The sequence below is a fragment of the Osmerus eperlanus genome, chromosome 2, assembly GCF_963692335.1.
Source record: "Osmerus eperlanus chromosome 2, fOsmEpe2.1, whole genome shotgun sequence".
Taxonomy (NCBI): Eukaryota; Metazoa; Chordata; class Actinopteri; order Osmeriformes; family Osmeridae; genus Osmerus; species Osmerus eperlanus.
The window spans coordinates 3195531-3221839 of NC_085019.1; the positions used below are offsets into that span (position 1 = coordinate 3195531).

General features: G+C 48.1%; 2 protein-coding genes across 3 annotated transcripts in view; one reads left to right on the forward strand and one right to left on the reverse strand.

Annotated features, from left to right (window-relative positions):
- vat1 (vesicle amine transport 1) overlaps positions 1-669 on the reverse strand; it is an 18171-nt gene extending 17502 nt beyond the window's left edge. Inside the window, exon 1 of the mRNA XM_062446326.1 lies at positions 1-669. This exon is cut by the window's left edge and continues 31 nt beyond it. Coding sequence (XP_062302310.1) covers positions 1-389 — 389 coding nt within the window. The 5' untranslated portion in view covers positions 390-669.
- Positions 670-3745: 3076 nt separating this feature from the next.
- On the forward strand, positions 3746-24714 carry rnd2 (Rho family GTPase 2). Of its 2 annotated transcripts, XM_062446700.1 has the most exons (6): positions 3746-4131; positions 4540-4627; positions 18859-18968; positions 20431-20447; positions 20523-20565; positions 23567-24714. In XM_062446700.1, exons 1-6 carry the CDS (start codon positions 4030-4032, stop codon positions 23834-23836), a joined length of 630 nt encoding a protein of 209 aa, XP_062302684.1. In that variant the 5' UTR covers positions 3746-4029; the 3' UTR covers positions 23837-24714. The 2 variants fall into 2 exon arrangements, with proteins under 2 accessions (XP_062302684.1, XP_062302675.1); XM_062446691.1 differs by having other exon boundaries at positions 3750-4131; positions 20431-20565.
- Positions 24715-26309: the final 1595 nt, after the last annotated feature.

Sequence of the window (26309 nt, forward strand, 5' to 3'; positions counted from 1 at the left end):
TCAATAACCCCGGAGCACTCCATCCCCGGCGTGACAGGGGGGGACGGCAGCCGGTCGTACAGACCCTGGCGGGCCAGCAGGTCGGCAAAGTTCAGTCCACAAGCCTTGACTAGTACCAGGACTTCTCCGGCTTTCAGTGCAGGCTTCCCCTTCTTCACCTGCAGCTTCACTTTATCATAGCCCCCATAGCCGGAAAGGACCAGGGACCGGTAAGTGAACACATCTTCTTCGGGGACCTTCTCGGTCGCTGCGGGTGTAGCTGCCGCCTCGGCGGCACTGGCAGGTGGTGTCTCCGCTTTGGACTCAGTTTTCGGCTCATCGCTAGGTTTGGTATCTTGCTTCTGTTCCTCGGCGTTTTGCTGCTGAGCAGGTGCGTCCTCGCCCGACATTATGAGGGTATTTGTAGGCAGGTATAGGCGAAGTCTTCAGATTTTCACTTATTGTGCTATTGTTCTCTTCTGCTTTTAGGGCCTGGCTACGTTTTCTGTCTCAGTTGAGCAGTTAGCAAAGAAAGTGAATAATCGAATGTTAATCTTTTTTCACTGTTCTTGCATGGAAACCCAAGAGTAAGGGGTTCGTCTGGAAATAGAGGCTGCCTCGCAACGGCTACAGTGGCCAGAGGTGGATAACTCCGTGCTCTGACAAAGAGTGTGAGTGGGATGAGACGTTGGTGAGGGTGAGCTACAAAACACGGAAAGCAGACTCTTTAAGGAAGTGGATTGATACACCCACCGAAGTGGATGACGGTGTATCAACTTTTTTTTTTTGGACAGTATAATTGTTTAACTTTAAGTATAAAAAAAAATATGATTAGATTTAAATATATTTTACAATTCCATTTTACTCTATTTTATATCTAAAGTTGAAGAACAACAGAATTATCAACACATCCAACAACACATTACTCTGATATGAAACCGAACCAACCTCGCTGTCAGCTAAAGGTGCCTATAGTGGTGGAACACAAGGAGTCTAAAGGAAACATCTGTTTATGCTGCCTATTCTACTGTTTGATTGGCCGGAACATACAACATGGTCAGAGCTCATTGTTGGAACTTCCCAGTCTAGGCAGCTCATGCAAACTATGACAGCCTGCGTCAAGAGGTTTGTATTTTCTCCGCAGGCTTTAGATCCAGAGTGGAAGGAGATTGGAAAGAATGGGAATATATCTTCATACTGAATGTGGCTCTCATCTTGTCTTATATCTATGGATCAAGCTAGCACCAGTTGAGGTTTATCATAAAAAGAATCATCTCAACAAATGTCTCAAGTCAATGGTGAGATGGTATATTAATTACATTTCCAGTGTGTGGAGGCTAGTGATAACCAGATCCTCACTGCCTCTTGGATATGAAGGCCGATAGTGAGCTGAGGTAAGCCACCTTGTGGCTGTAAAGTGCTATTGAGCACTTACACAAGTGGAATTCAGACACAGACAAATGGTTATTGAAATAATGTTCTCTCTTTTCCAGTTAACCACAGAAACCCCATATCAGTTTCAGTCAGTATGCTAAAAGCACTCTGATTCTCCTCCTCACTTGCCCTGATGAGTGTTTGGCCAAGATGATAACGTATGTTACCACCCAACCTCAGACCAGACAGGGTGTTTGAGCATTATGCTGTGGTTGGGGCTCTAATTGCTGTGCCATTGAACAACCATTGAGTTCCTTTGAGAGTTCTAACATTTTCTGAGTAGGTTACTGAACATCTTATGTTGTCAGGTTTGCTGAGAGATTATGTGTCTGTCACGGCCAAAGCCGTGTCCCCCTGTTTTTGGTTTTGCCCTTCCCTGTGTCTGTCATTGTCTTCACCTGTGTCTCGTTCAGTGGTTTCAGTTCTCGTTAGTCTCACTGTGTCCACCTGTGTCTTGTTTGGTTCTGTGTATTTAGGTTCCTGTTTTGTGTCCAGTCTTTGTCTTGTCCTTACCCTTGTTGCCGTAAGTACCCTGTCTCTTTTCCAGTTTAAAAGAATAAACCTTTAAAAAAAAAAAATTATACTATGACTGGCTACCTCTCCCCCCCACAAACACACACTGTAACAGCGTCTAGTGCAGGCACACTGACATCCATTATACGAACATACCTAGACAGGCAAATATTCCCCTGTACCCTTCATAGATGTCATAGTGTGGCGAAAAATGACCTTTCTAATCAATTGATTTAGCATTTTTGCAATTCAAATGAGGTGTACCTGTCCTGGCCTCCCGGGGGGATGGCAAACCCCTCACCTTCCTGCCTCTGCCCATAACACTCAAGCAACAGGATAGTAGAACTGGTGTCGGAAATCTACATTACAAAACACACTATCATTATAGTACACATAAATACGTGTAATGCATGATTGATAGTAATCATAAATCGGAAAATTATATTGATATAAATAATTGAATCACTACAAAACCAAGGTCCGTATTGTCCATAATATTGTAATTCTCATCATTACTGATCTAAAACGTTTACAATGTCATATTACATAACATAATGGTGTATTATTAAAAACGAATTCAGCTTACAAAATGAGAACTGCAATGGTAGACCCCTCTACTGATGGCTTGTGTGGTCGATCGAAGAATAATAGACACACACACACATGCATGTACACACATACACACATGCACACACACACAAACTAAACCAACATCTAAACCGCTTTAAGAAAGATTGTGTTATGTATTTCTAGTGAAGTGATTTGCCTTTCATGATCAGACAATCAAACAAAGAAGGTGAAAAAATCATTCTTGTGGTGTCGCTGTTGGCTGACAAAGTACCGATGAATATGAGGCCCCGTTTGGGAAATAATTCAGATACAAATTTAAAAAAACGTTTTGAAAGGTTGAAACATTATTTTCGAAAAAAGTTATCATTGATGAGGACTATACTATACTGTACTGTGCTCTGCTCTGCTTTACTCTGTTATAGGCTTATCTGTTCTCATCTTTTCACTCCTCTCTCCTCTCCTTTCACTCTGTAGGCTATGTGAAAAAAAAGTTTTGAAAAGTGTTACAAATATTTTCGAAAAAAAGGCCCCTGATAGATATGTCTCCATGTTTCTCGCGAGATGTCGGCTATACTGTTACCAAAAGAGGGCAGTGTAGGCTTGCAGAAAATATAAGCTCCCAGGTTTGTTTGAGACATCTGAAACCAAAATAGTTATTATTGCGCCACTGCCTCTGGTGAAGGTTGAAACGCATTCATCAGAAACTAAAACAATGGTTCAAACGAGGGCGTTTCAAAGCAGATCCACCAGTGTTCTCGGTAGCCTAATTTGATGATGAAATCTACTGTTAAGGACTCATTTAAGTAGGTTATCTCCCCCTTAACGAGCCAAGATGTTCAAGATAGTAATCATTAGCAGTTATTTTGGTCCTATTGATACATCATTTGTTTGTTGTTCAAACATTGGTATTGGCAAGACTTGTGGCCAACAGGCTTTGTCAAAGAACAGGGCTCACCTGCAATTACCTGATTCATCTTCACAGAGATCTACTCTTTTCATCTACTCCTCCCTGTCTTGTGGAATCAAGGCAATGAAAAAAATGTGTGTGCTGGAACAGTTTTTGGTTGTGTGATTGAACAACAATTCTTGAATGACATTGCCCATTATCTCAATCAGCTGGTCATAACAAATCATACATTGTTACACACGTTTTGTAGGTCAGACACGGCATCATGACGCTTTGCGTGCAGTAGCTACATAAATGAACATGCTCACACTGTGTTGCCTGTGAATAAGACAAGCGTACAAATTACAGGGAGGCATAGTCCCCTCGTTGGATGTGCATATCGGCAAGGCGTGGCCAAATAAATACTACTACAGTTTGTAGGGACTCCAGAGGCGTCCGCGTGCTGAGTCTGGTTAGGGTTAGCAGACAACAGTCAAAGCGAGGTGTGGGAAGTGTGAATGCTGCGGGGTGGATAACTAAAACTCCCCATGCATGTTAGCGGGTTTCTGACAGTTTAAACCATACCTACCCTTATTGGATGGTGAATGAATCCAACCCGTGTCAAGAGAAGACTTTGACGGGCAAAGATGGAAAGTCTAGGCAGCCGATGTAAGATTGTGGTGGTCGGGGATACGCAATGTGGTAAAACTGCGCTGTTACACGTTTTTGCGAAGGACTGCTATCCAGAGGTAAGTGTCCCTTGTATTAATTACTGAGGTTTTCATCGTTGGTTTTGCTACTGTCAAACGGGGAATTTAACCATTTGTAAAGGCGAGTTCTTTAAGACTGCATTATGTAGAGTCAAGCGCATTGAGCGCACGCCGCATCCTGTATACACAACATTCCCCAAAGCCAAGTTATACATTTAGATAATCATGTATTTCATTAAGACTGGTTGTAGCCTACAAGTCATGTACCGCCAATCACGCATGTAGTTAGGCATGTGTCAGAGATAGATTTGTTCACACTCTTAAGTCAATGGATAATTGGTGGTTTGGTAATAGGTTGTCACCCGCATCCACACGTAATCTACCATGATTTCCATAAGTTTCTCAAAGTTCAAGTTGCTCTCACACAAATCCAACCTCTAATTTCAGAACTACGTGCCCACAGTCTTTGAAAACTATACGGCCAGTTTTGAAATCGACAAACAGAGGATTGAACTGAACATGTGGGACACGTCAGGTAAGAGTATTTTGGATCTGTGCATCTCCAAACCTAATCAGCCTTCTCACAACGGTCATTCCATTTACGTATCGTTTTGACCTCACAGTCCCATGACTGCATATTTTAGGCTCCATGGGGCATCAGCTATTTATGATTGTTATCTTTGCTGGAAACATCGGTGCCAGCCATGTCTCTCAGCGCCCTCCGTCTGCATTCCTCGCTACAGTATGATATGCGCTGTGTGTGGCAGGTTCCCATGCTCTATCCTCGGGCCTGGCGACTGCGTGTGGGGTTGAAACTGACTGAGGGCTCCTTGAAATGTTCCCTGCTGTTCCAAAACATGCATTCTCCTCCGTGGTGTTTTGACTGTGGTTTGACTTAGCTTAATCCACAGCGGTCAGCAGTGGAATGAGAGGACAACCCTCTCGAGTCTTGAATAATAACCCTTCCATTGTCTCGCTAATGTGTCCATGTTTGTTTCTATCCACTGACTTGCTGAGTGGTTTAGTGGCATTACATAGTGAATGATGGGAAAGCACTTTGGGTTGACAGTGACACTACTGGGCCGACTTCTCCTCCGTGCTTCAGTAGGAAGACTTGTCCCATCCTCGTGGAATGTCATGCTCTCAGTGCACACCTGTCAAGGTGGATCAGTGTAAATCTGGGAGCTGTAGTCTGTCTTATGTCTATCTGACCATTTTACTATATCGCCGAGAGGCCTGTGGCTGCCCTATGGGGCCTGTATGGGAAGACCCTCTATTTCATAAAAAAAAACATTCCCAAACCTAACCCTAACCCTGTACTTGGAGTCACTCATGTGTTTTCGTATTACATGGTTCAACTCGCATGGTTAAGAATGTTTTCTTTGGAGGAGATTTGCTGGAAATGTCCGGGACCTTGTCTCGATCCTGAGGGTAAATCTACTGTGGCCTGTTGTGTGGGTCCAAGGGGGTTTCTGGGTCTCTAGGGCTGCCCTAGCTGATATGTGCCCTAGCTCTGCTCTCAGAGGCTGCTGATGAGTTAGCAGTATTCTGCCCCTGTCCATTTCTAGAATCTTAAATGACTACTGGCAGTCTTGATAGTTCCCCACCCCCCCACCAAAACCGCGTGTTTGTGTGTACATGCTGCGCGCCATTCGTTCATAGCAAACACAGATGTTCACACTGGATTAAAACGTATTTACCTAATGATACTCCTTCATCTTTTTCTGTTCCTGTTCTCTCCTTTCCCTTCCCTCCTGCCGTTGGCATCCCTTCTCCTGTTCCTCATGTACATTGGCAGTGTCAGTGCTTGCCAAGGGCCAAGTGTCTTCTGTGAATCCAGCTGCTAGTGCTCTCTCCTCTCTTGTGGACCTACCGCTATAATTGCTGTTCGGAGCCATCTGTCACTCGATTCCCCCACTGCCCAAAACATTGTCCCATACTATTTGCCATCACAGTTACAATGGCCATTTTTATATCAGCCTTTGAAAATGTAAAGCACGAAAGGCACCTTAATTCGTACTCCTTGTAATGCAAAGCTCCATTGAACATCTTTACCGCGAAATCTATTTCAGCAACATGAGTCACGGCGCTTACAAAGCAATGCTTTTGGTTTTGCGCAGCCAGCCCCATGTTGCCATTAGGAAGGTCAAAAGTGTGCATTGTTTTAGCAAGGCAGCAGACCATTGATTTGTTTAGCTACATTGATTTTGCTTTCTCCTTATGGTCTGGGCGTCTCGGTGCAGATGGAAACAGAGGTGAGATGTTTGTGTTATTGAAGACATAACCACTCCATGTGCTTAATCAGTCTGTTTGTGTGAGCCAAGCCCCTAAATAAACGGCATGTTTATTTTAAAGAGGCATAAACAGAAACAGGGCCCTTACGGCTTGCCAGGCCCAGAGGGCAACTTCCTGTGCTGCTGTATATTCTGCCCTGCATTCAGCTTGGGACCATCTGGATAATTAAGTCAATTACGAACTGATTGAATAGAATTCAAATGAGTTACAATCGTGCACATGCGCCCATTTGTGTGCTTATAAGCATGCTCTTGTGTGCTTTATACATTCTCAACTGAATTCTCAACTGTTTATTAATGTGTGTACAGTGGTGTGAATGTATATATATTTTTTAAGTGTCAAATGTGTTTGTGAAAGAGAGGGAAATAGTCTATTTCTGTGCTGCAGTAATAAGCTGTGAAGTGTTAAGAAAGCTTGGATGATAAGAAAGACATGAATGACGAACATTCCACTGCTACTTGAGTCCAAATGTCACCATTCAAGGCCCCATTCCAAGTTTTCATCCTCCAGCCTCACAACTACACCGGGTCACAATGGGTCAGCGGACCAATCAGAGAGCAGGGCCCAATGGTATTCCACCAGCATGTTCAAGTCCGCCTCCTCTTCCCAATATGGTAGCGCTACTGCATGGGAAATCTCTCCTCTGACTCTCTCGCTCACACACGTGAGTGTCCCAGAGAATGTGAACCCATGAGTGTCCCAGAGAATGTGAACCCATGACAGTCTGTGTTCCCTCAGCTCGACACAGTCACATCTCTGTTTGCCCTCTCCGATTTTAACGATGCTTCGTTTTGAAAGTCCTTGACTCGGGTGTTCTCTTGGTCGTACAGTCTCATACCTACACGTGGTTCCTTAATGGGATTATATCTCCCAAGCCCCACTACCAGCTACATGGGTAGGCCTACTTCTGCATGTAGGACGGACTGTAACACTCAGTGCCTCACAGTAAGTGCCTCCATATTAGACAGTGATTTGTTTTTCATTCCAGTAACGATGACAAGTCGGTATGAACAGGTTACATCACCCACATCCTGGAGCACCTTTCTTCAGACGAACACACACCATCAGTCTCCCTGTCTCACAGGCACACTGACTTTTCGGCATTCCTGCTGGCTTTGTCTTTGACCCACATTCTTAGTGCACTGGACCAGCAGGGCACACCGAGGTCTGTCTAAACAAAGCTTAGTTTGCATTCTCTTCCATTCCCTAGCCGTTTCCACTTGATTCATCTTTAATAGTGATTTGCGAGAGTCAGAACACACGACGCAGAGATGGAATAAAGTCAACAGAGCTTCTCTGGTCTGGCTGGCTGGGGCTTGAGTATGTTCAGGGAGCAGCTCGAACGTGAGGCGAGAGGCTCGCCTGGACCGCTGAATGCCATTGGATATCTGAGAGGAGAACTGGAGTGACTGGCTGCATGGGAAGCAATCTCACATCCCACACAGAACAGCATGAACCATTTCAATGCCCTCTACCTGCTGCATCTGTCATTGATGGGACTTCATTACAATGATTCAAGCTTTTTATGGTTGAGTAGTTTGGTAGAGATTTCCAGCCTCGGATTTGGTATATCATACACTGACAAGGAAAATAATTTGTTGCCCAGCCAAGTTATAAATAAATCCGTTTAAAGTCAACATCCTGTAAGGGGATGATTATTTCCTATGAGCTTCCGTTGACAAACCCAGATGCTATAAACAAAGATTTCAAACGGCTCTTGCCAGCCTGCTGACCTGCCTCAGGCAGTCACTGCCAAAACAGAAACCTGTTTTTATATTTCATAGTAGGCATGTGGGTTAGCAACCTGTGGTTGAGGAACACCTGCGTACATGCCTGCTAATGAGAGAACCCAGAGATACGGGTGCTGGTTCTGACCCCTCTGAACTCAGACTGGCAAAGACTTAACGAGCAAGGTGTGTGGATCAGACATGCAGATTTTCTGAAATGCACCTCCCCCCAAACTCCCCGTTTATTTCACTCATTAAAAAAAGACTTCACTGGGATAATTACACTTGCACTGTCATTATGTTGCAATTAGAATGTCACATTCTGCATGAACGAAATGCACACTGGTTTTTACATCTTTTGTCTCATAAAGACCTGTGCAGAATAGGCTTGATTCAAATAATGGGAAGGGAGTTGCCCATGATATATTTAGATCGTGAAACGCAGGTTAGCATTCTGTCAGAGAACCTTTATGTATTGTAATTGATCATAGTAAAAAAACTCAGACCCACCATTAAACATTTATATTACCTATTCTATTTTCCTGTTTTTAAGTTTTGATGCGCTCCAAAGCAGCACCGTGGAAGACCGTCCCAGATAATAAAGCTTGACACGCAACGTCAGACAGTGTCCCAGCCGTGTTGTGTTTTAGCAGGAGGCAGAAAGCCGTGCGATTCTGCCAGCCTCGTACAGGCAGTGTAGGAACGCTTCAGGGGGGATTCTTGGATGGGGGTGGGGGGGTGACCCCGGCTTTCTGCCGATTCCTTGGGGGCGTCGGCCTCCCTGTCAGGAGGATTTAATATGGCACCTTCACGGGACCCCCTCCGTCACCTCCACCCCCGAGCCTGCAGGTCTGGGAGGAGCTTAGACCTCTCCAGCTCTTCCTGATTATCTTAGACACTTGGCTCTGCAGCCCCTGTTACGTACGGATCAGAAATCACACAGTGATGATCACATACAGTCTGACAGTAGATATGCAAGTCGGTGTCTGTGTGTGTATACTGTATATGCAGTATGTTGGAGTGTATATGCAGTATGTTGGAGTGTAGCTAGTTTGCCAATTCTACAGCATATACCTGGACTTGACTCGATGTGTCTTGTTCACTGTCAATGCGCCCTGGTCTCCTTGGTGACTATGACAGTGTAGAGAGCCTGGAGGAGACCCAGGGCACAGGCTGTAGTGCTGGAAGCCCCGCTGTTAGAGGAATCTGCTGGATGGGAAGGAATCTCCTCACTCTCCCTGGAGCTGCATGGAGCCCTTGGTCTGATTCATCAACTGTCAATGCTGAGCAGGAGAGAGATAAAACTCAGAAAACTAGTGACAGTGAAAACAACAGTGAGATGGGAGGAATCCATTTCCTGTGACAGGGCCTGAACAGAGCGTTTGAAATGCACAGTGGAAGTCTCTTTCCGTTTCTGTTTTTGTCCTCTATCTCCCTCTCTCTCCCCGTGCGTGGCCCTATCTCCCTCGTCCTCCCTCTCTGTGATAGCTCATTAGTCAAGGCGGCTGCTGAAGCGAAGCTCTGATCTGACCTGGAGTCAGGAACCACGTGTAGCAGAGGCAGGGCAGGAGCTGGGAGAGAGCTGCCTCGCTGACAGAGGCAGGGCAGGAGCTGGGAGAGAGCTGCCTCGCTGACAGGGAACACACAGGCTATATTTACCGCACAGAATGTCTCCACTGCTCATGGAAATGCACGCGTGTGCACATGCATGTGTGCACGCATGCATACGACCTCACGCAGATACCGGAAAACACAATGAACACACACCCAAGGTCAAAGGTCACGCTCATGGGCGGCCACGCTGTTTGTTTTGCGATGCGTCCTAACGATCCTACCCCTGCCCCATGGACGGCTTCCTGCCCCGGCTCCTCTGCTGGGGTAGAATCTGAGTCTGTCACATGACATCCTCCATTCCATGTGATCTCGTTGGCGACAGTATGACCCTCAACACTGTTTGCCTTCTATAATGCGTCTCTGTAGCACATCAGTGTTGTTACTTCACAGCTGGGTGCCAGGCTGTTGAACCAGGGAAACAAGCTGCTTACCATGTCCATGCACTCCTGATTGGTCTACCGTACAAATGGTACTTACATACTCACGCTAATACGTGTGAAGAGGAATCGTTTAATGTTGGAGAGTGACGTGCCAGTTGTTTGAAGGTATGTCGTAGCGTACAGCCTACATGCGCATGCGACGGTGAGAGCGTCTGGCACGGCTGCACTCGGAGATTTCGATAAACCGTCTCGTTAAATTGTTTTGTTATGTCTTACTTGACATAACAAACCACCCCCCACACCACACCACAGTTGTGGTGTGGGGGGTTTGAGTTGTCAGCACCTGCCTGGTCGTCGGTCAGCCAACACTGGACCTGGTCGCGAGTCTCCCGGTCCTGTCCTACATCTATAAAGTTGAACAATGGATTTTGGTGTTTTAAAAACCCATCGACACTGTATGACTATGTTTAGCCTGGGTTCTGCTCCTCTCTCTCACCAACCGTCTCTGGAGGAGGGGATCCCTCTCTGAATTGCTCCTCCCAAGGTTTCTTCCATTTTTTTTCTCCTGTTGAGAGTTTTTCCTTGTCTTCCTTGAGGGTTTAGGTTGGTTGAGGGGCAGTTCTATGGGCATATGTGAAGCCCTCTGTGACATGCTTGCGTGTAAAAAGGGCTATACAAATACATTTGATTTGATTTGACTTGAGCCTGTATGCGACATGCCCAAGATAATTCAGAACAGATCATCAGAACGAATGGCAAACAATGGTCAGATACTTTCTCATAATGTGTTTTTGCTGACGAGCACTGGCTTGACAATAAGAAAGATAATCGAAAAGAGACTGGAAACGTACGTGAAATAACAGTAGAACGACATAAAAAGGCACTGAAGCCGAAAAATTGTCCAATTGACATTTTTGTGTGCGTTGTATTGGATTTGGGATCTATAGGAATTCTAACAGCTCTGGCTCCCCTGACCTCTGCTATTGTGTCCCAGCTGACCAGAGGCTGACTGGGGGAGGAGCCTGGAGTGGCACTGAGGGTACAAAGAGGGTGGGAAGCCAAGCAGCTGGCGAGGACTGTTTGGGGGGTGGGGGTGTAGAACGCTCTCACAGTTAAGTGGGTCTCGCGTTCCACTGATGTGAAATGTGGGAAAGGGAGACCGACGGGAGAAGTACACATCTGTGCTTGTTCCCCTACACGCCCTGGACCCCACCCATCGGGGCTTTGTGTGGTGCCGTGGGTCAGCTCTTTAGGTGGGACTCGAGGGAAGGCTCTCGTCCTGGGGGAGACAGGCAGACAAACACTGGCTGACCCTCTCTCACTTAGACTTGCGTGATCTGCAAATACACAACACGCAAATACTCAGGGGATGTAGATAGTGTCGGAAAGTGATTGATGGCATTACAGAGGAAAGGTTTAAAAGGGAAGTGTGTTCTAATAATATTGTTTTTAAACCTTGACTTCTGGCCTCCACTGACCCCTTCAGTAATGTGATCCTCCCATGGTAACGGACTCCCAAGGACACAGCAGGAAGGTATTGATCCTGGAGTCATCTGGGGCACACCGACTAAACATGGCCTTCAGCAAACATTTTAATCAAACTGCCTTCTCGTTTTACATGATGGGAAAAGTAACTCTTTGAGTTACATGCTGGACCCAAATTTCACACCGGGGTCCATTCACATGTGGTCCATTCACACTGATCTGTTCAGTATTGAGGTTCATCTCTGATGTACTGGGATCCTATCAGAATGAGTTATAAATACAGACGCCTGGCTCTCGATGACACACTATGACACTCAAACCAGTCGTTTGTTCTCCTTCGACGGCCGGCTGTACGGGGTTTAGCGAGCCCAGCAGGAGCCTCAGACAGGCGACCGTGTGACCGGGAGACGCACGGACCGGCTCCCGCCCGGGGCGCACGGCGGAGCTCACTGTGGCACCAGCTTTGATCAGACGACTTACATTTACATTTAGTCATTTAGCAGACGCTCTTATCCAGAGCGACTTACAGTAAGTACAGGGACATTCCCCCGAGGCAAGTAGGGTGAAGTGCCTTGCCCAAGGACACAACGTCATTTGGCAGAGCCGGGGATTGAACCAGCAACCTTCTGATTACTAGCCCGATTCCCTAACCGCTCAGCCACCTGACCCCCTGACTTCAAACGGCTAGATTGACTGGCCCCCACCCAGGTGGCTCCGAGGGCCCAGCACTCAGCCCCCTCCAGCCCAGGAGCTCCTCCACCCAGCCAGGCGTAAGAGGATCTGGGGGCCCCACCCTGGGCCCCCCTCCTCCCTTAACAGTAAAGCTCCCATCATTTATGGATGAGTTTATTTATAAACAGCATCTGATTTTCCCTCCCCGCTTCTCTGCTGCTTTTGTAGCAGGAGAGGGTGGTGCCCGTTCCCCCCTGATCCTCCCCAGAGAGTCCGGGTCCTGGCTGTGAAGGGGGATGGCGCTATGATATGGATGAGCTAGGATGGACTGGGGGAGGGGAGGTGACCTCTCCTTTCTTGCTGAGAAGCTGTCTTTTATATGACCTTAATATCTGGATGAGATGTTTCGTATGAAAACATAAAACACTACAGCTCTTATTGCAAGATTACTACATTTATTTCTTATATATGAGAGGAAGGGGGGGGGGGGAGGCGGGGCGGTGAGAGTGAAACGGGGGAAGGGGGATTATCTGATCCATCGTATTCTGCAGGTGAAAGGAAATATGAATGGGGGAATTTGAATAGATTGTGTGTGAGTGGGGCCTCTTCAGAACAGAATCCATTACAAGATGCTAATCACCTCCCACTGGTCACAGAATTAGAGTGAGGTACAGCCTTCATCTGCCAGATCAGACCGGACAAGCCAGCATGCATGTTCAGACGGGCCACATCCCCCTGGCCACAGCATGCTGCCTGGAGGTGCTGAGAAGGGGCAGGGAGAGGGGGCTTAGAACCTGATTCCTCAAGCCTTTTGTCTAATCCGATCAACACGCAAGCTTTGTAAGGAGTGAAACCGGATATTCCCGGGTCCCCTTGATTCTTTAATGTGCTTCCCTCCTTTTCACCCCTATAGGTCTGCTGCTTCCACATGCTCAGAGCAACAGGACAGAATGACTTATCATAAGACTTAAAGCTGGGTGTATGGCGGGGTTGGAATTACCCCGGTTTCGCCTTGACTGGGTGAAGTGGTGGAGGAAAATAAAGTATTTAGCTTTGTTGGCTTTTGCTCCGACTGCCTCCTGTCTCTGAATGGTATTATTTGGTTTCACATGTCTAAACAGAAGGGTCTGCAAGGCCAGGACACAGCGTTCCTGCTGTGACACGCATTGTTCTTGAGCAGACCCAGACAGAACCCACTACTGATGTGTGCGTGTGTTGATTGCGTCCTGTATAAGCACCCGCATATCCATACGTCAAGCGCAGGCTTGGATGCGTCAGTCTCTATACACACTCCCAGGGAACAGAATTGACAGGATGTGCGTCATTTACACTAGAAAGGAGCGCACTTCAGATGTTTAACTGCGCAGCGAAAACACAGAAGGTAAGAAAAAGAGAGTAAAAATAGACACGGGGAAGATGCTTTAGGCAAGTGAGAGGGGCATGCCTAAGTAGAGAGAACCACAGAGAGACTAAAAAACAGTTTGAGGTTGACAAAAAGCCATGCGCAGCAGGAAACGGCAACAGAGAGATCAAACAACAGGAGATGAAATGCAGCGACGCCACTCGGGTGGAATGACAGTGGACAGAGAGAATAGAGAAGAGTGTTTTGGAGAGAGGAGAGAAAAAGGCACTCCACATCTCTGGGGGCACAAGACCGACTGTAATCCTGTTCTCTGCTGGAAGCCGCCTCTCCCCTCGCTAGCCCCTGCCTGTTCCCTTCCTCTCCCCTCGCTAGCCCCTGCCTGTTCCCTTCCTCTCCCCTCGCTAGCCCCTGCCTGTTCCCTTCCTCTCCCCTCGCTAGCCCCTGCCTGTTCCCTTCCTCTCCCCTCGCTAGCCCCTGCCTGTTCCCTTCCTCTCCCCTCGCTAGCCCCTGCCTGTTCCCTGCCTCTCCCCTCGCTAGCCCCTGCCTGTTCCCTTCCTCTCCCCTCGCTAGCCCCTGCCTGTTCCCTGCCTCTCCCCTCGCTAGCCCCTGCCTGTTCCCTGCCTCTCCCCTCGCTAGCCCCTGCCTGTTCCCTTCCTCTCCCCTCGCTAGCCCCTGCCTGTTCCCTTCCTCTCCCCTCGCTAGCCCCTGCCTGTTCCCTTCCTCTCCCCTCGCTAGCCCCTGCCTGTTCCCTGCCTCTCCCCTCGCTAGCCCCTGCCTGTTCCCTGCCTCTCCCCTCGCTAGCCCCTGCCTGTTCCCTGCCTCTCCCCTCGCTAGCCCCTGCCTGTTCCCTGCCTCTCCCCTCGCTAGCCCCTGCCTGTTCCCTTCCTCTCCCCTCGCTAGCCCCTGCCTGTTCCCTTCCTCTCCCCTCGCTAGCCCCTGCCTGTTCCCTTCCTCTCCCCTTGCTAGCCCCTGCCTGTTCCTTGCCTTTCCCCTGCCTCTCTCCTCCCTCTCCTGCCTCTGCCTGACTCCCACTTGCTTCCCTTCTCCATACTCTCCTCCATAGCCTCCAGCCCCTGCCTTGCTCCATCTGCATCTGCCGGAAAGACACTGGAATTATCTCTGGAGAGCGACACGGGAATGAACTCTGTAGGAGATCCACAGTGCTTAGAGGAGGTCCATGCATGGTGCTCAGTGCCCTTCAAAGGGTTCATTTCCTCCAGAGTGAAAGCCAGGCTTTGATCAATCTCCCCAGTGAGGAGGCCACACACTGGTCAGGTTAATGGCCATTTAACCCTCTGTCACCTCCAATGTCCCACCTGCGCTTTTAACGCCTTTAAAAATCTGCCACGGCAATCTCTTTCATAGATCCTTTTCTTATCACTGTGTCTGTGGGCACAACTGTGCACACACTTTGAATTGAATGAGGCGCTGCACATACTTACCCCTGAACTCCACCAATCAAAGATGGTTTTACTATAGACTATAAGAGCCAAGGTGGCCTTCCTCACAAGGCTTCTAGAGAGGTCAGTTTAGTCAGGAACCACTATTTCTTAACACTCAGTAATGAACAGCAGTAAAAAAAAAAAATGGTTTTGTGAAGCTTGCTCAAGGGAAGCACATCAAGCACATTTAGCACACAAACTGGGGGATGAACATTTGCTGTAAAAGCACCTCAGCAACCTGCACCTATCCTCTCTGATACGGTATTGATACCCCTCCCTACCTCCCTCCCTCCTCTCGTGCTCCTTTCCTGCTTTCAGGACCACACAAAGGAGCCATTTGCATCCTTCCAGGTTGCTATGACACTCATCCACCCCAACTTAAAATGTGTTTATGCTCTTTGAAGGTAGAAATGGAGGGGAAAACGGCTGTTGGCGTTAGGGAGGAATTGTGTGATTGGGCCAAATTGTGTATACATCTGATTGTGTATACGAACTGTGGCCAGCTCAATTATTCTGGTACCACTTATTCACTTCTGAGGAGTGCCGTGCGTGACTGTGTGTGTGTGTGTGTGTGTGTGTGGCTAATCAGCTTGTTTGTTACGGGGGCTGTAGACATCCTGCTGTAGAAGAACATCAGAAGACCTGTGGGCCTAGGCTGTTATTTTCCCCCCACTTTGCTGGGAGCCATCACAATGCTTCTCGGCTGAGCAAAACCACTTTCCCCAGGATGTGAGACTAAAAAAGGAGAGAACATCTTGTTACTAGTTAAGACATTTCTAGAAGTGGTGTTCTTAATATCTAAATTATATCTCTTGAAATCCCCCAAATCTTCTAACGAAAACAAGTAACAAAGAGGGCAGTATTCCCCAGATTCACAACAACAGTAATTCTCACACTGAAAAAAACCCGCATGAACGTGTATATGGTTTTTAAATTACATATAACTTCAGCTGTCAATAACGTTATTAAAGCGCTTGATCTTCCTGTGGGAGTGTCTATGTGCCCGGGGATTGCAAGCCTAAATCAAGTCATACTACAGCCCCTCAGGCTGGATTAGTGCACATTAGCGCTCCAGTGAGCTCCAGCCTGGAGTTTTCCTCCTCTGGGATGGCTGTGGCCTTTAAGAAGGCTGAAGTGTTGGCTGAGGAAGCCCAGCACGCACGCACACACACACACACACACACACACACACACACACACACACACACACACACACACACACACACACACACAGACTCCTTCTCCATGCCTTGCTCTAATTAGCCCAGTGGAAATAGAGACAGCCATCCAGTCTGCCTGTCGGAGGTGGCCAACACTAAATCAGGCTAATGTTACCGTTAGGTGTTTTGTGAGGGGGATTTGATGGCACTGAGAGGGGTGGGGGGGGGGTGGGGGGAAGGCAGGGTCCTTGGCAGGTCTGGCACTGGCGGCTCTGATGGTTTTTCGTTGGTCAGGCTGTGCCTCAGTCCTCACCATCGCTGCCCACCCTGCCCTATCCATCTCAGCCCTTCCCTGACTGGAATTCAATTGACCTTCTGTTCTACCTCGCAGCACATGAAGGCAGCCCCGCCCACTGGCAGCGGGCGGCACAGAGCTCCTATACTTCTTGATTTGATCTGCCTCGTCATGTCCAGTGCTTTCATTACCCCCCCCCCCCACCCCCCTTCTCTCACCCCTCCCAACACTCACGCACCCAGTTATTTCTCCTGCCCTTTCGTCAAACTATTAAAGCAGGGGGCACTTCTCTGGCTGGGGATGGAGCTGACGTATTTTACGAGTGTTGAAAAGCGCCGCCTCCTTCTTGTCCTCCTCCTCCTCTCCCCCCGTGCTGCTCCTCCTGCCGATGGTTAGGCTGATTGGTTTTTATTTGTGCCTGCTCGGCTTGTTTCACGCACACACACACTCAGTACTTTTCCCCTCCTCTTTTCTGACTTTGTAGAAAGTGCTGAGCTGGCTGCTCTGTGGCTCTGCTCCTTCGCCGCTCCGCTGTGACGAGGCCTCCTGTGCCCATCGGTGGGATTGACAGATTGACGCCAAGGTCTAGTTTCCCCAAATTTCCCCAACCTCCTAATCATTTCAAACTGAGCCACTTGGTCTAAACGTTCACTCCTCTAGCACATTCACCCTTTCTTGATCTATTTTTCCTCTTCTTGGAATCCGTTTTAATTCTCTGCCCTCTCATCCCTTCGTGGCTTGCCCCTCATCCCCCTAGCAAAAGTCATTAAATCTTCCTTGCCCCTTCTGCTCTTGCGTGCTTTAGCCCCACCCCTCCCCTCCCCTCCCTCTCAGCGTGGGCCTGTTGCGCTCTGATACATACTAAAGACATCCTTCAGAAGCCCCAGCTCCACAACTGTGACCAATCAGGGCCCTGTGATGTACGGTGCACTCTTATGACTGGTGGAACTAGTGTCCATGGGATTGGGCTGTGATGTAGAGTCTGGGCGTCTTATTCTGTGTGTGTGTGTGTGTTTGTGTTTGTGTTTGTGTGCAAGCAAGTGTATGTGTTTGTCTTAGCAGACTAAGAAAAAGAAGGAAAAGAGAGAAAAAGAGAGGGAGAACTGGGCACCCAGGCATTAACAAGCCTGGAACAGGATGAGAGTGGGTAGCTTGTTCTCTTGGCTACGACTACTCTCGATGTTGCCATCGCTTTCTTTGCTGTATTGTCCTCTCTAACTCTGAAGGGAGGCGTAAACTATCATGATAGACAGAGCATAGATCAAGTGTGTTGCACACACACACACGCACGCACATACACACACCCTTGCTCTCTCTTTCTCTGAGGCCTTTGACCCTGTGGCAGAGAGTCGGTTGTTTTGTCCTGTCTGGTGGTGGAGCAGGACAGGACAGGAGAGAGCGACCAGTCCAATGGGCATGGGTATGAGCCGCTTGCAGCCATTCTGAAGGCCTTATTTTGTCCCACAAAGGGAACATTTACATTACATTTAGTCATTTAGCAGACACTCTTATCCAGAGCGACTTACAGTAAGTACAGGGACATTCTCCCCGAGGCAAGTAGGGTGAAGTGCCTTGCCCAAGGACACAACGTCATTTGGTTGGCATAGCCGGGAATCGAACTAGCAACCTTCTGATTACTAGCCTGATTCCCTAACCACTCAGCCATCTGACTCCCTGTTAACATAGCAGTGGGGAACATAGCAGTGCTACAACTTGCGCAACAGGCATTGTGTAGTCTCCACTCCCCCGCCAGACAAATGCAGGCTGTGAAGCCATTGTGTCGAGTCTGCTATTGAGCACTGGAGCAATGTCGCCACTTGACCTACAGTTATTTACCTGTTAAAACAATCTTATTCTGCACCCAAGTTTTACACCAGCAAGGATCTTTGTCAGTCATACCAAATAATGAGGAATCTGATGTTGTGTGTCCTGTACTGGAAGACCCCCGCCTCATCTGCGGCCGTGGGTGTTTCTTGGTCAGCATGTTCGTGTTTCTCACCTCAGTGAGTGCTCTGCTTAAGGGGGCCACAGCTGGACTCTGTCTATTTGTTTACACACGCACACAGAGGCTAGTCACACGCAACACAGCTGGTCCACCTCAACGTACGTTTGTGTCAGCAAGAATGCAGGGCCTGCACAATCAAGCCGGAGGAGGGCGAGAGTGCGTGTATGCCTGCTCACTGATTGTAACTGCTTATGCGCTGTGTACTGATGCACACTCACTCTTCCTCACAATCTCAGACCGCTATGGGATTGGCAACATTGCCCATGTACGAAAGAAGGTTTCATACATTTCAGAGGTCCCTAATGCACTTCCTGTTTTGTGTCCACAGGCTCCTCCTACTATGACAACGTGCGGCCGTTGGCGTACCCCGACTCTGACGCCGTGCTCATCTGCTTCGACATCAGCCGCCCCGAAACCCTGGACAGCGTCCTCAAGAAGGTCAGCGTCGAGAAGCGAGAGAAATGTTGTTAATATCGAGACCACTTGAACCCCGTCAGAATCTCACATTCGCACTCTCGAATTCCAACAATTGAACGAGTCACAATTGGGGGCTGAGGAACACCCCCTTGAGCCCTGAAAACCACTAGGAGCACTTGACCCTTGACCCTCGTCGGAACGGAGAGAATGCGAGGAGAGGCCCGGGAGACACGTTGGGCTTTAGTTCGAGCGTAGACCTGGCTATTGCAAATTAGCCGCGCCAGCTCAATCAAGAGAGCAGCTGCTGTGTGTCCTGTTCAAGAACGCAAGCCTGCATTTATATTACTTTTTGGTCTGTGTGAGATTCACGTAAATTGAGTTAGGGTTAGGGCAGAGAGCAGGTGATAATCAACCTTTGCGTGATGGCCTTTGGGTGTGATGTACAGTTTCTGGGTGTAGGATTTAATGGTGGTGGCAAAAGTGTGTTAAGTGTGGGTGGGGTGGCAAACTGTGGTTACAGTCCAGTTTCTATGTGTGTTTTATGTGTTTCATGGGCGTATGGGAATGTGTGTCTGTGTGTGTTTGTGTTTAGTTCCAGAGTGTCACAAATCATGCGTAGTCTATTGTGTTGAAGGACCTTTCTTTATAGGTTCGGTTGTTGGTTTGTGTGTCATTGAAACCTGCCCCAGTTTTCTATAGTTGGCTCTCCCATCTTGAAGCCATGTGTGGCATGTCCCTTTGAACTGCTGCTCCCAGGGCTTCAGGCATTCCCACGCCTGGTCTGTTGACGTGTTTAGTGGTCTGTGGGGAGCTGCTAAAACCCCCCACAGACTTTGTAGATCTAACCCTGGACACCTTTTTCTTTTTTTTACCCACGAGTCCCTCGCAAGACTCAGTGCTCCCTGTCAACAAGGGGGGGGATCTCCCATCGGGCTTTTCGCTTTCCCATGAATCCCCTGGTAGGGGGTTGCAATGACCCCTGACCCCTGGCTGTCGCACTGGTAATCTCTAAGACCTGGGGCACATTGGGACCTGTTGCACAATCACCACCCCAAATTAGACTCCTGACTCCTGTGGAACCAAGATCATCAGCTGACAGTGGGGAGGTGTGTGTGTGTGTTTGGGGGGGGGGGTCCTTTGAGGGTCAAGGGTTCTTTTCTACTTGATGACTGGAACTGTCAGCTCCTTCTTGTATTCAACACATGGTTTCTAGAAGCCTCCGGCTCATCAGATGGTTTAGTAGTGGTGTTCGGTGTTCTTGTGTCAGTAGAGGAGTTGAACACTTTTAAAGCTGAGTTTGAACGAACACTTCATCTCACGAGGAACTGTTTGAACAGCACTGTCGCCGCCTGTGCCGTACCTGGAATAGCTCAGCTTACTCCGACTGTATTTGGAAAAAAGAAATGAATGTTACTGTGTTACTGTTGCATCAACCCTGTCTGTTATACTGACTAAATGACTGACTGTGTCTGTCTCTCCACAGTGGCAGGGAGAGACCCAGGAGTTCTGCCCCAACGCCAAGGTGGTCCTGGTGGGCTGCAAGCTGGACATGAGGACAGACGTTAGCACGCTGAGGGAGCTGTCCAAGCAGAGACTCATCCCCGTCACACACGAGCAGGTGGGCAGGAGGAGGACGGGAGGAGGAGAGGGGGGAGGAGGAGAGGGGGGAGGAGGAGAGGGGGGAGGAGGAGAGGGGGGAGGAGGAGAGGAGGGAGGAGGAGAGGGGGGAGGGATGGGTTGAGATTGAGGGATGGGTTGAGATGGAGGAAATGGTAGAACTAGATTAAAATACATATGCAGACAACCATGAAGGTCTATAGAAGAGTTGTACATCTCTAAAACACAAATTACATTTGTTTGGGGCAGATTCCATAATGGGGTTCTTGAATCTAAACATATATAGTAACTAATAAAAATGTGAACAAACTAGGCTGGCGGGAACATAGTTATTGTACCATTGAGATGAAGTGCAGCATTTGTTAAACCATTGATGATCATAGAGTGTGTGAGAGTGTGACTGCAAAAGGGATTCGGACGATATAATAAAGCATAAATTGCTCTTAAGGGACATGGAATGAGATGAGAAACAATACATCAGCATGTGTGTTTTCCTCTGTAGCTTTGCTAATGCACTCAGTGAATCCCACAGGAGAACGACGTGAAAGAACAAATCCAAACTCAAATATACACTTGTACACACACACACACACACACACACACACACACACACACACACACACAGCCACACACACAACCACACACACAATCAGCAACGATGGGGTAGAAACATTAAAAAAAAAACTTGACATGTTGCCACGTTAGCTTTTTCTGACTGCAATATGCTGACAGCTTTGTAAAGGTATCTTATTGTGAGAGGACTGGGTAGGAGGCAGGGAGGGGGCTGGTAAGGTTTATGTCTAGGGACACACTTTGCCCTGAAATGAAATATTCATGCAGATTTAGGGATTTTGAAAAATGCAGGATAAATAGAAAAATGGACTTTGATAAATGAGTGAGCCCTTTTATCGCTCACTGCCATATCCCTGTAAGCCAGTGGGAGGGATGGAGGGAGGGAGGGGTTGATAAACTGGTCCACAAATCCGTGAATTTTAATCAGCTTTTTGCTTGTTCATTTTGTGCTCTCCTGTGTCAGACATACACAAAGTAGAACGGCTTTTCACCCCACACACACACACACACACACGCTCAGAGAACAAAGAGGCCTTTTTCCACATCTGAATGTAAGCTAGCCGCGGGGGGAAAAAACGGATTCACTCCCCCACCCGAAAACGCCCCACAACCTGAACATTTTGTATTTATGTTTATCTAAATGTTTATTTACCCAGATCATGTAACAATATAACTATGCAAACATTTGAGTAGGGTGCTACTGTATGAAACAGATTTCTTGGGACAATTTAAAGGGCATTTCTGGAAAACACAAGGCCCATGTATCCAGAAACGGACACAATTTTTCGTCTGAAGCAGCTACTGTGGAACTCTAATATTGCGAGAGAATGTGTTTCTTACAAGATTGCGAAGCCTCTGACAGCAAACCTTTGCTGATCTAATCCAATAACTTGCGGCCGTTATCCCGTTGTTGATCTTAAATTGAATCCCGCCAGAGCTGAGGAGTCACAAGCGACGGTGACCAGGGGGTGAACCCCGGACATTTCCGCACTAATCTGCCTAAGACCTGATGGCGCTTCTCCGGTTGCCACAGCTACCCCCCCTCCACCAGCCCACCCCACCCTCCTTTTCTAAATCTGCCATTCCACCAAATGAAGACTTCTAGTCTCATGTCTTCAGCTCTGTGCAAAGCCTTGATAAGATCACACCGTAGGCCTGTGGGAATGAAAGGCTTGCTGTTTGGCTGTGACTGCATGCCATCCCAGAGAGGCTCGTGGGAAATGCAGTCCCTTCTTATCCATCTTTGCTGCAGGGGCTGGTGCACCTGTGTGATGATCAATTTAGAAATGACAAGAAAGAGAATTGAGAAGAGGGAATTGTAGAGTAGGATTGGAGGCTGACTCTCCTGCAATCGATATGATTTTCCAGTCAGTGATGCCCTTCTAACCTCCTCCATAAATTGCCCTGCTGGCCCGTCAAGCTCTCAGTCCTTCTGCTCTAGTTCAACCAGCGCCCCAGCACCCCAGCCCCAGCACCACAGCACCACAGCCCCACAGCACCACAGCCCCAGCGCCACAGCCCCAGCGCCCCAGCGCCACAGCCCCAGCACCACAGCACCACAGCCCCAGCCCCACAGCCCCAGCACCACAGCCCCAGTACCACAGCTCCAGCGCCACAGCCCCACAGCGCCACAGCCCCACAGCCCCACAGCACCACAGCCCCAGCACCACAGCCCCAGCACCACAGCCCCAGCCCCAGCACCACAGCCCCAGCCCCAGCACCACAGCCCCAGCCCCAGCACCACAGCCCCAGCGCCACAGCCCCACAGCACCACAGCCCCACAGCACCACAGCCCCCCAGCCCCAGCACCCCAGCACCCCAGCACCACAGCCCCAGTACCACAGCTCCAGCACCACAGCCCCAGCACCACAGCCCCACAGCCCCACAGCACCACAGCACCACAGCACCACAGCACCACAGCACCACAGCACCACAGCCCCACAGCCCCACAGCACCACAGCACCACAGCACCACAGCCCCAGCACCACAGCCCCAGCCAGGCAAGAAAGGCAGCCCTACATTATTTATTCTTCAAGTGTAGATGTCTGTCCTTGGATGTGTTCAGATCAACAACACCTCACAGTGCTGAGCAGGATTGAGATATTGTTGTTAGTCGGTAGAGAGCAGTACGATGAGCTGTTTCTTGTTTGTGCTCAGGTGTTGAAACAGTGAGTTAATGTGGAGCAAGTCTGACATATCAGGTTGATGGGTGAAATGAGGAAAAAGCATTATTGTTTTCTTGCCAGGTAGCATATTGATGTTGCCTACAGATGTTAGAATGAAATGAACTGTGTACAGATAGAGAAATCGGGAAAAGAAGCATTGTGGGGAAAAAAAACGATATTGGAAAAGAGACATTCAAAATGACATCAGGGTGATGATGCAAACGATGCTGATGCTGATGTTGTTCCTGTCTCGTTGGCTCTCAGGGCAGCATGCTGGCCAGGCAGGTAGGAGCCGTGGCCTACGTGGAGTGCACCTCCAAGGTGTCAGAGAACAGCGTGAGGGACGTGTTCCACATCACCACGCTGGCGTCCGTGCGACGGCCACACAAGCCCCAGCTGAAGCGAAGCAGCTCCCGTAGGGGCCTGAAGCGGGTCTCCCAGCTGCCCCTGCCCCCCCTGCCCGGCCGGCTCGAGCACCTGGACCCCACCCCTGCCATGAGGAAGGACCGTGCCAAGAGCTGTGTGCTCATGTAGAGACACGCCCACACACAAACATAAATATATGTATACTTCAACACAGAAATATATGACAGAGGAACTCTATTTATTGTTTTTTTTTTTTGTCAATCCTCCCATTCTATGTGTTTGTTTTGCACTCCTGAGGAACAAGGAAAAACGAAGAAAACGCTTTGGATTTTATTTGCCCGCGTGTGCAAATCTTTCGAGTTTTTCGAGACGTTTACATTTTTGTTCTTCTCTTTAACGGGTGGTCAGGTGGACTAGTTCCCTGATGTAGTCTCACGGTGACTTGGGCGGGTACCTGGGGAAGGGGGGGGGGCCTTCCTCACAGAGGTATGTCCCCTCTGCCATCTTTGTTGGCTGGCTGAGAAGACCGTCGGAAAGGATGGAGGAAGACGACATCGATGTAGAAACAAGAGAATGAAGCTCGAGCCCTATTGTTCTCATGGACATGTTGCAGATGCAAAATCTGCTATGATACCTCCTGTTGCCATATTTGAGAGTGAAACAGTATGTACGTTTATTCAGTAAAGGGATCCAAGTGAGTTGGTTAACGATGGAACAGACTATGAGAATCTTTTTCTCTATTGTTCTCTCTCTTGTTCTCTCTTGTTAACCTTGTCAAGATGTTTGGAGCTATTTCAAATGATTGAAACCATAAGTGCTTTCTAGAAAAAGTCACTACATATCTGTTTTTAATTGTTTAACACTTCATACTGTCAGCTCTGATCACGTCGACCTGATTCACTGAAGTCTTTGCTGTCGTTGCTATTTTAAGATGTTAATTTGTGGAAAACGTGTAGATAAAGTGTTAGGGCTATTTTGCTGTATTTTCACTTGACTCTGAATATGAAATAAAGCAACAGCTTGCTTTTAGGGAGCAAAGAAACCTGGTCTGCGGCCAACTCTTATTGTCATTGTTTAAGTGGAGCATCGGAACAGTTTGTCTGGGGTTCTTCTTTCAGCACAAATATTGATCCCCAGTTAGTTTCACTTCCCCAACATGGCTCTGAGCTAACTTGACAGAAGCATATTTAAACCAACAACCCCCAAACCACAGTAAGTGTTGATCAGATAAAAACATGGATTCTTGTGGTGACTCGCCGGTGGTGTGCCTCGAAGCGTTAGTCGGCTGTTGCCAAGGTTACTGTTGTCTCTGTAGTGCTTCACCGTTTCCCAATCTAAAGCGCCCAATAGCAGTGCTGCCTGCCGTTGGATTGGCCCAGCCTAACAACATAGATTTCACTCGATTACAGACAGACAGGAAGTCACAAAGCAGTCCGGTTTCACTGCATCACGGTTGGAGTGAATCACCATGACTCCTCGTTCACCTCCGGTGAAAGGAAGCTCAGTTTGACACGATACGACAGCTGACATCCTCTGAAGGAAAACAAGTCGTTGTTTAGTTTGATCCTCGAACCCTTATGTCTCTCTGGGATGTTATTTCCCTGAGCTGAGGTCAGGGAAGGTGAGCTGTGAGGGACAGGAGAGAGACTGCAGTGTGGCTGCAGGGACAGGAGAGAGACTGCTGTATGGCTGCAGGGACAGGCGAGAGACTGCTGTGTGGCTGCAGGTACAGGAGAGAGACTGCTGTGTGGCTCTAGAGTGTGGCTGCAGGTATGTGTCCTGGAGGGTTGCTGGGTCTCAGTAAGCCACTGTCGCTAACCCTAATCCTATTCTGGGACTCACTGAGTACACTGTAGAGGCACACAAATGTATTTAACACATACATTGACTTAACCCTTGTGTTATCTTCGGGTCATTCTGACCCATCAGTCATTGTGACCCACCGTCGTATTGCGACAGATTTACCGCATACAAAGACAAAGTGAAGCCTTTTCTTTTAACCGTTGGGCTGTCTCAGACCCCCCACATTGCGAAGGTTAAAAGAAAATTATTTTAATTTGTTTTTGTATTGGGTAAAATTGGGTAAACACAACGATGGTTCGTTATGAACCTTTGGGTCATGTGACCCGAAGGCAGCACGAGGGTTAACACACACATACTGCACACTCATCTGTTCAAAGCATGGGATGCAAGTGAGATGAAATATTTTCAGATTGTCAAAAAGAAAGATTGAATTAGGAGATGGGGAAGGAAACGAGAGGAGAAATCAGGGTTGGAGGCAGGGGGCAGAAGGGCCTGGAAGGGGTCACCACAGGCAGGAAATGAGCAGTGGAAATGAGGTTGGCACCAGAATCAGAATCAGAATGGGATTTATTCGCCATGAAAGTTTGCACAGACAAGGAATTTGCTTTGGCAGGAAGGTGCATACAATAAACATATACCTAAAATTTAAATATGTGGACTATCTATACTAAGGGTACATAAACTAGCAGTACTAAGTGGGATTATAATAGAATTAAATATACAATAAAATAAAATATAAGTTGCCGTAAATTACAATATAAAAATACAAATATTACAAAAAAATACAAATGTACAAGATACCATTTTGTAATGCAGTGCAAAAAGCAGTGTGTTTTAA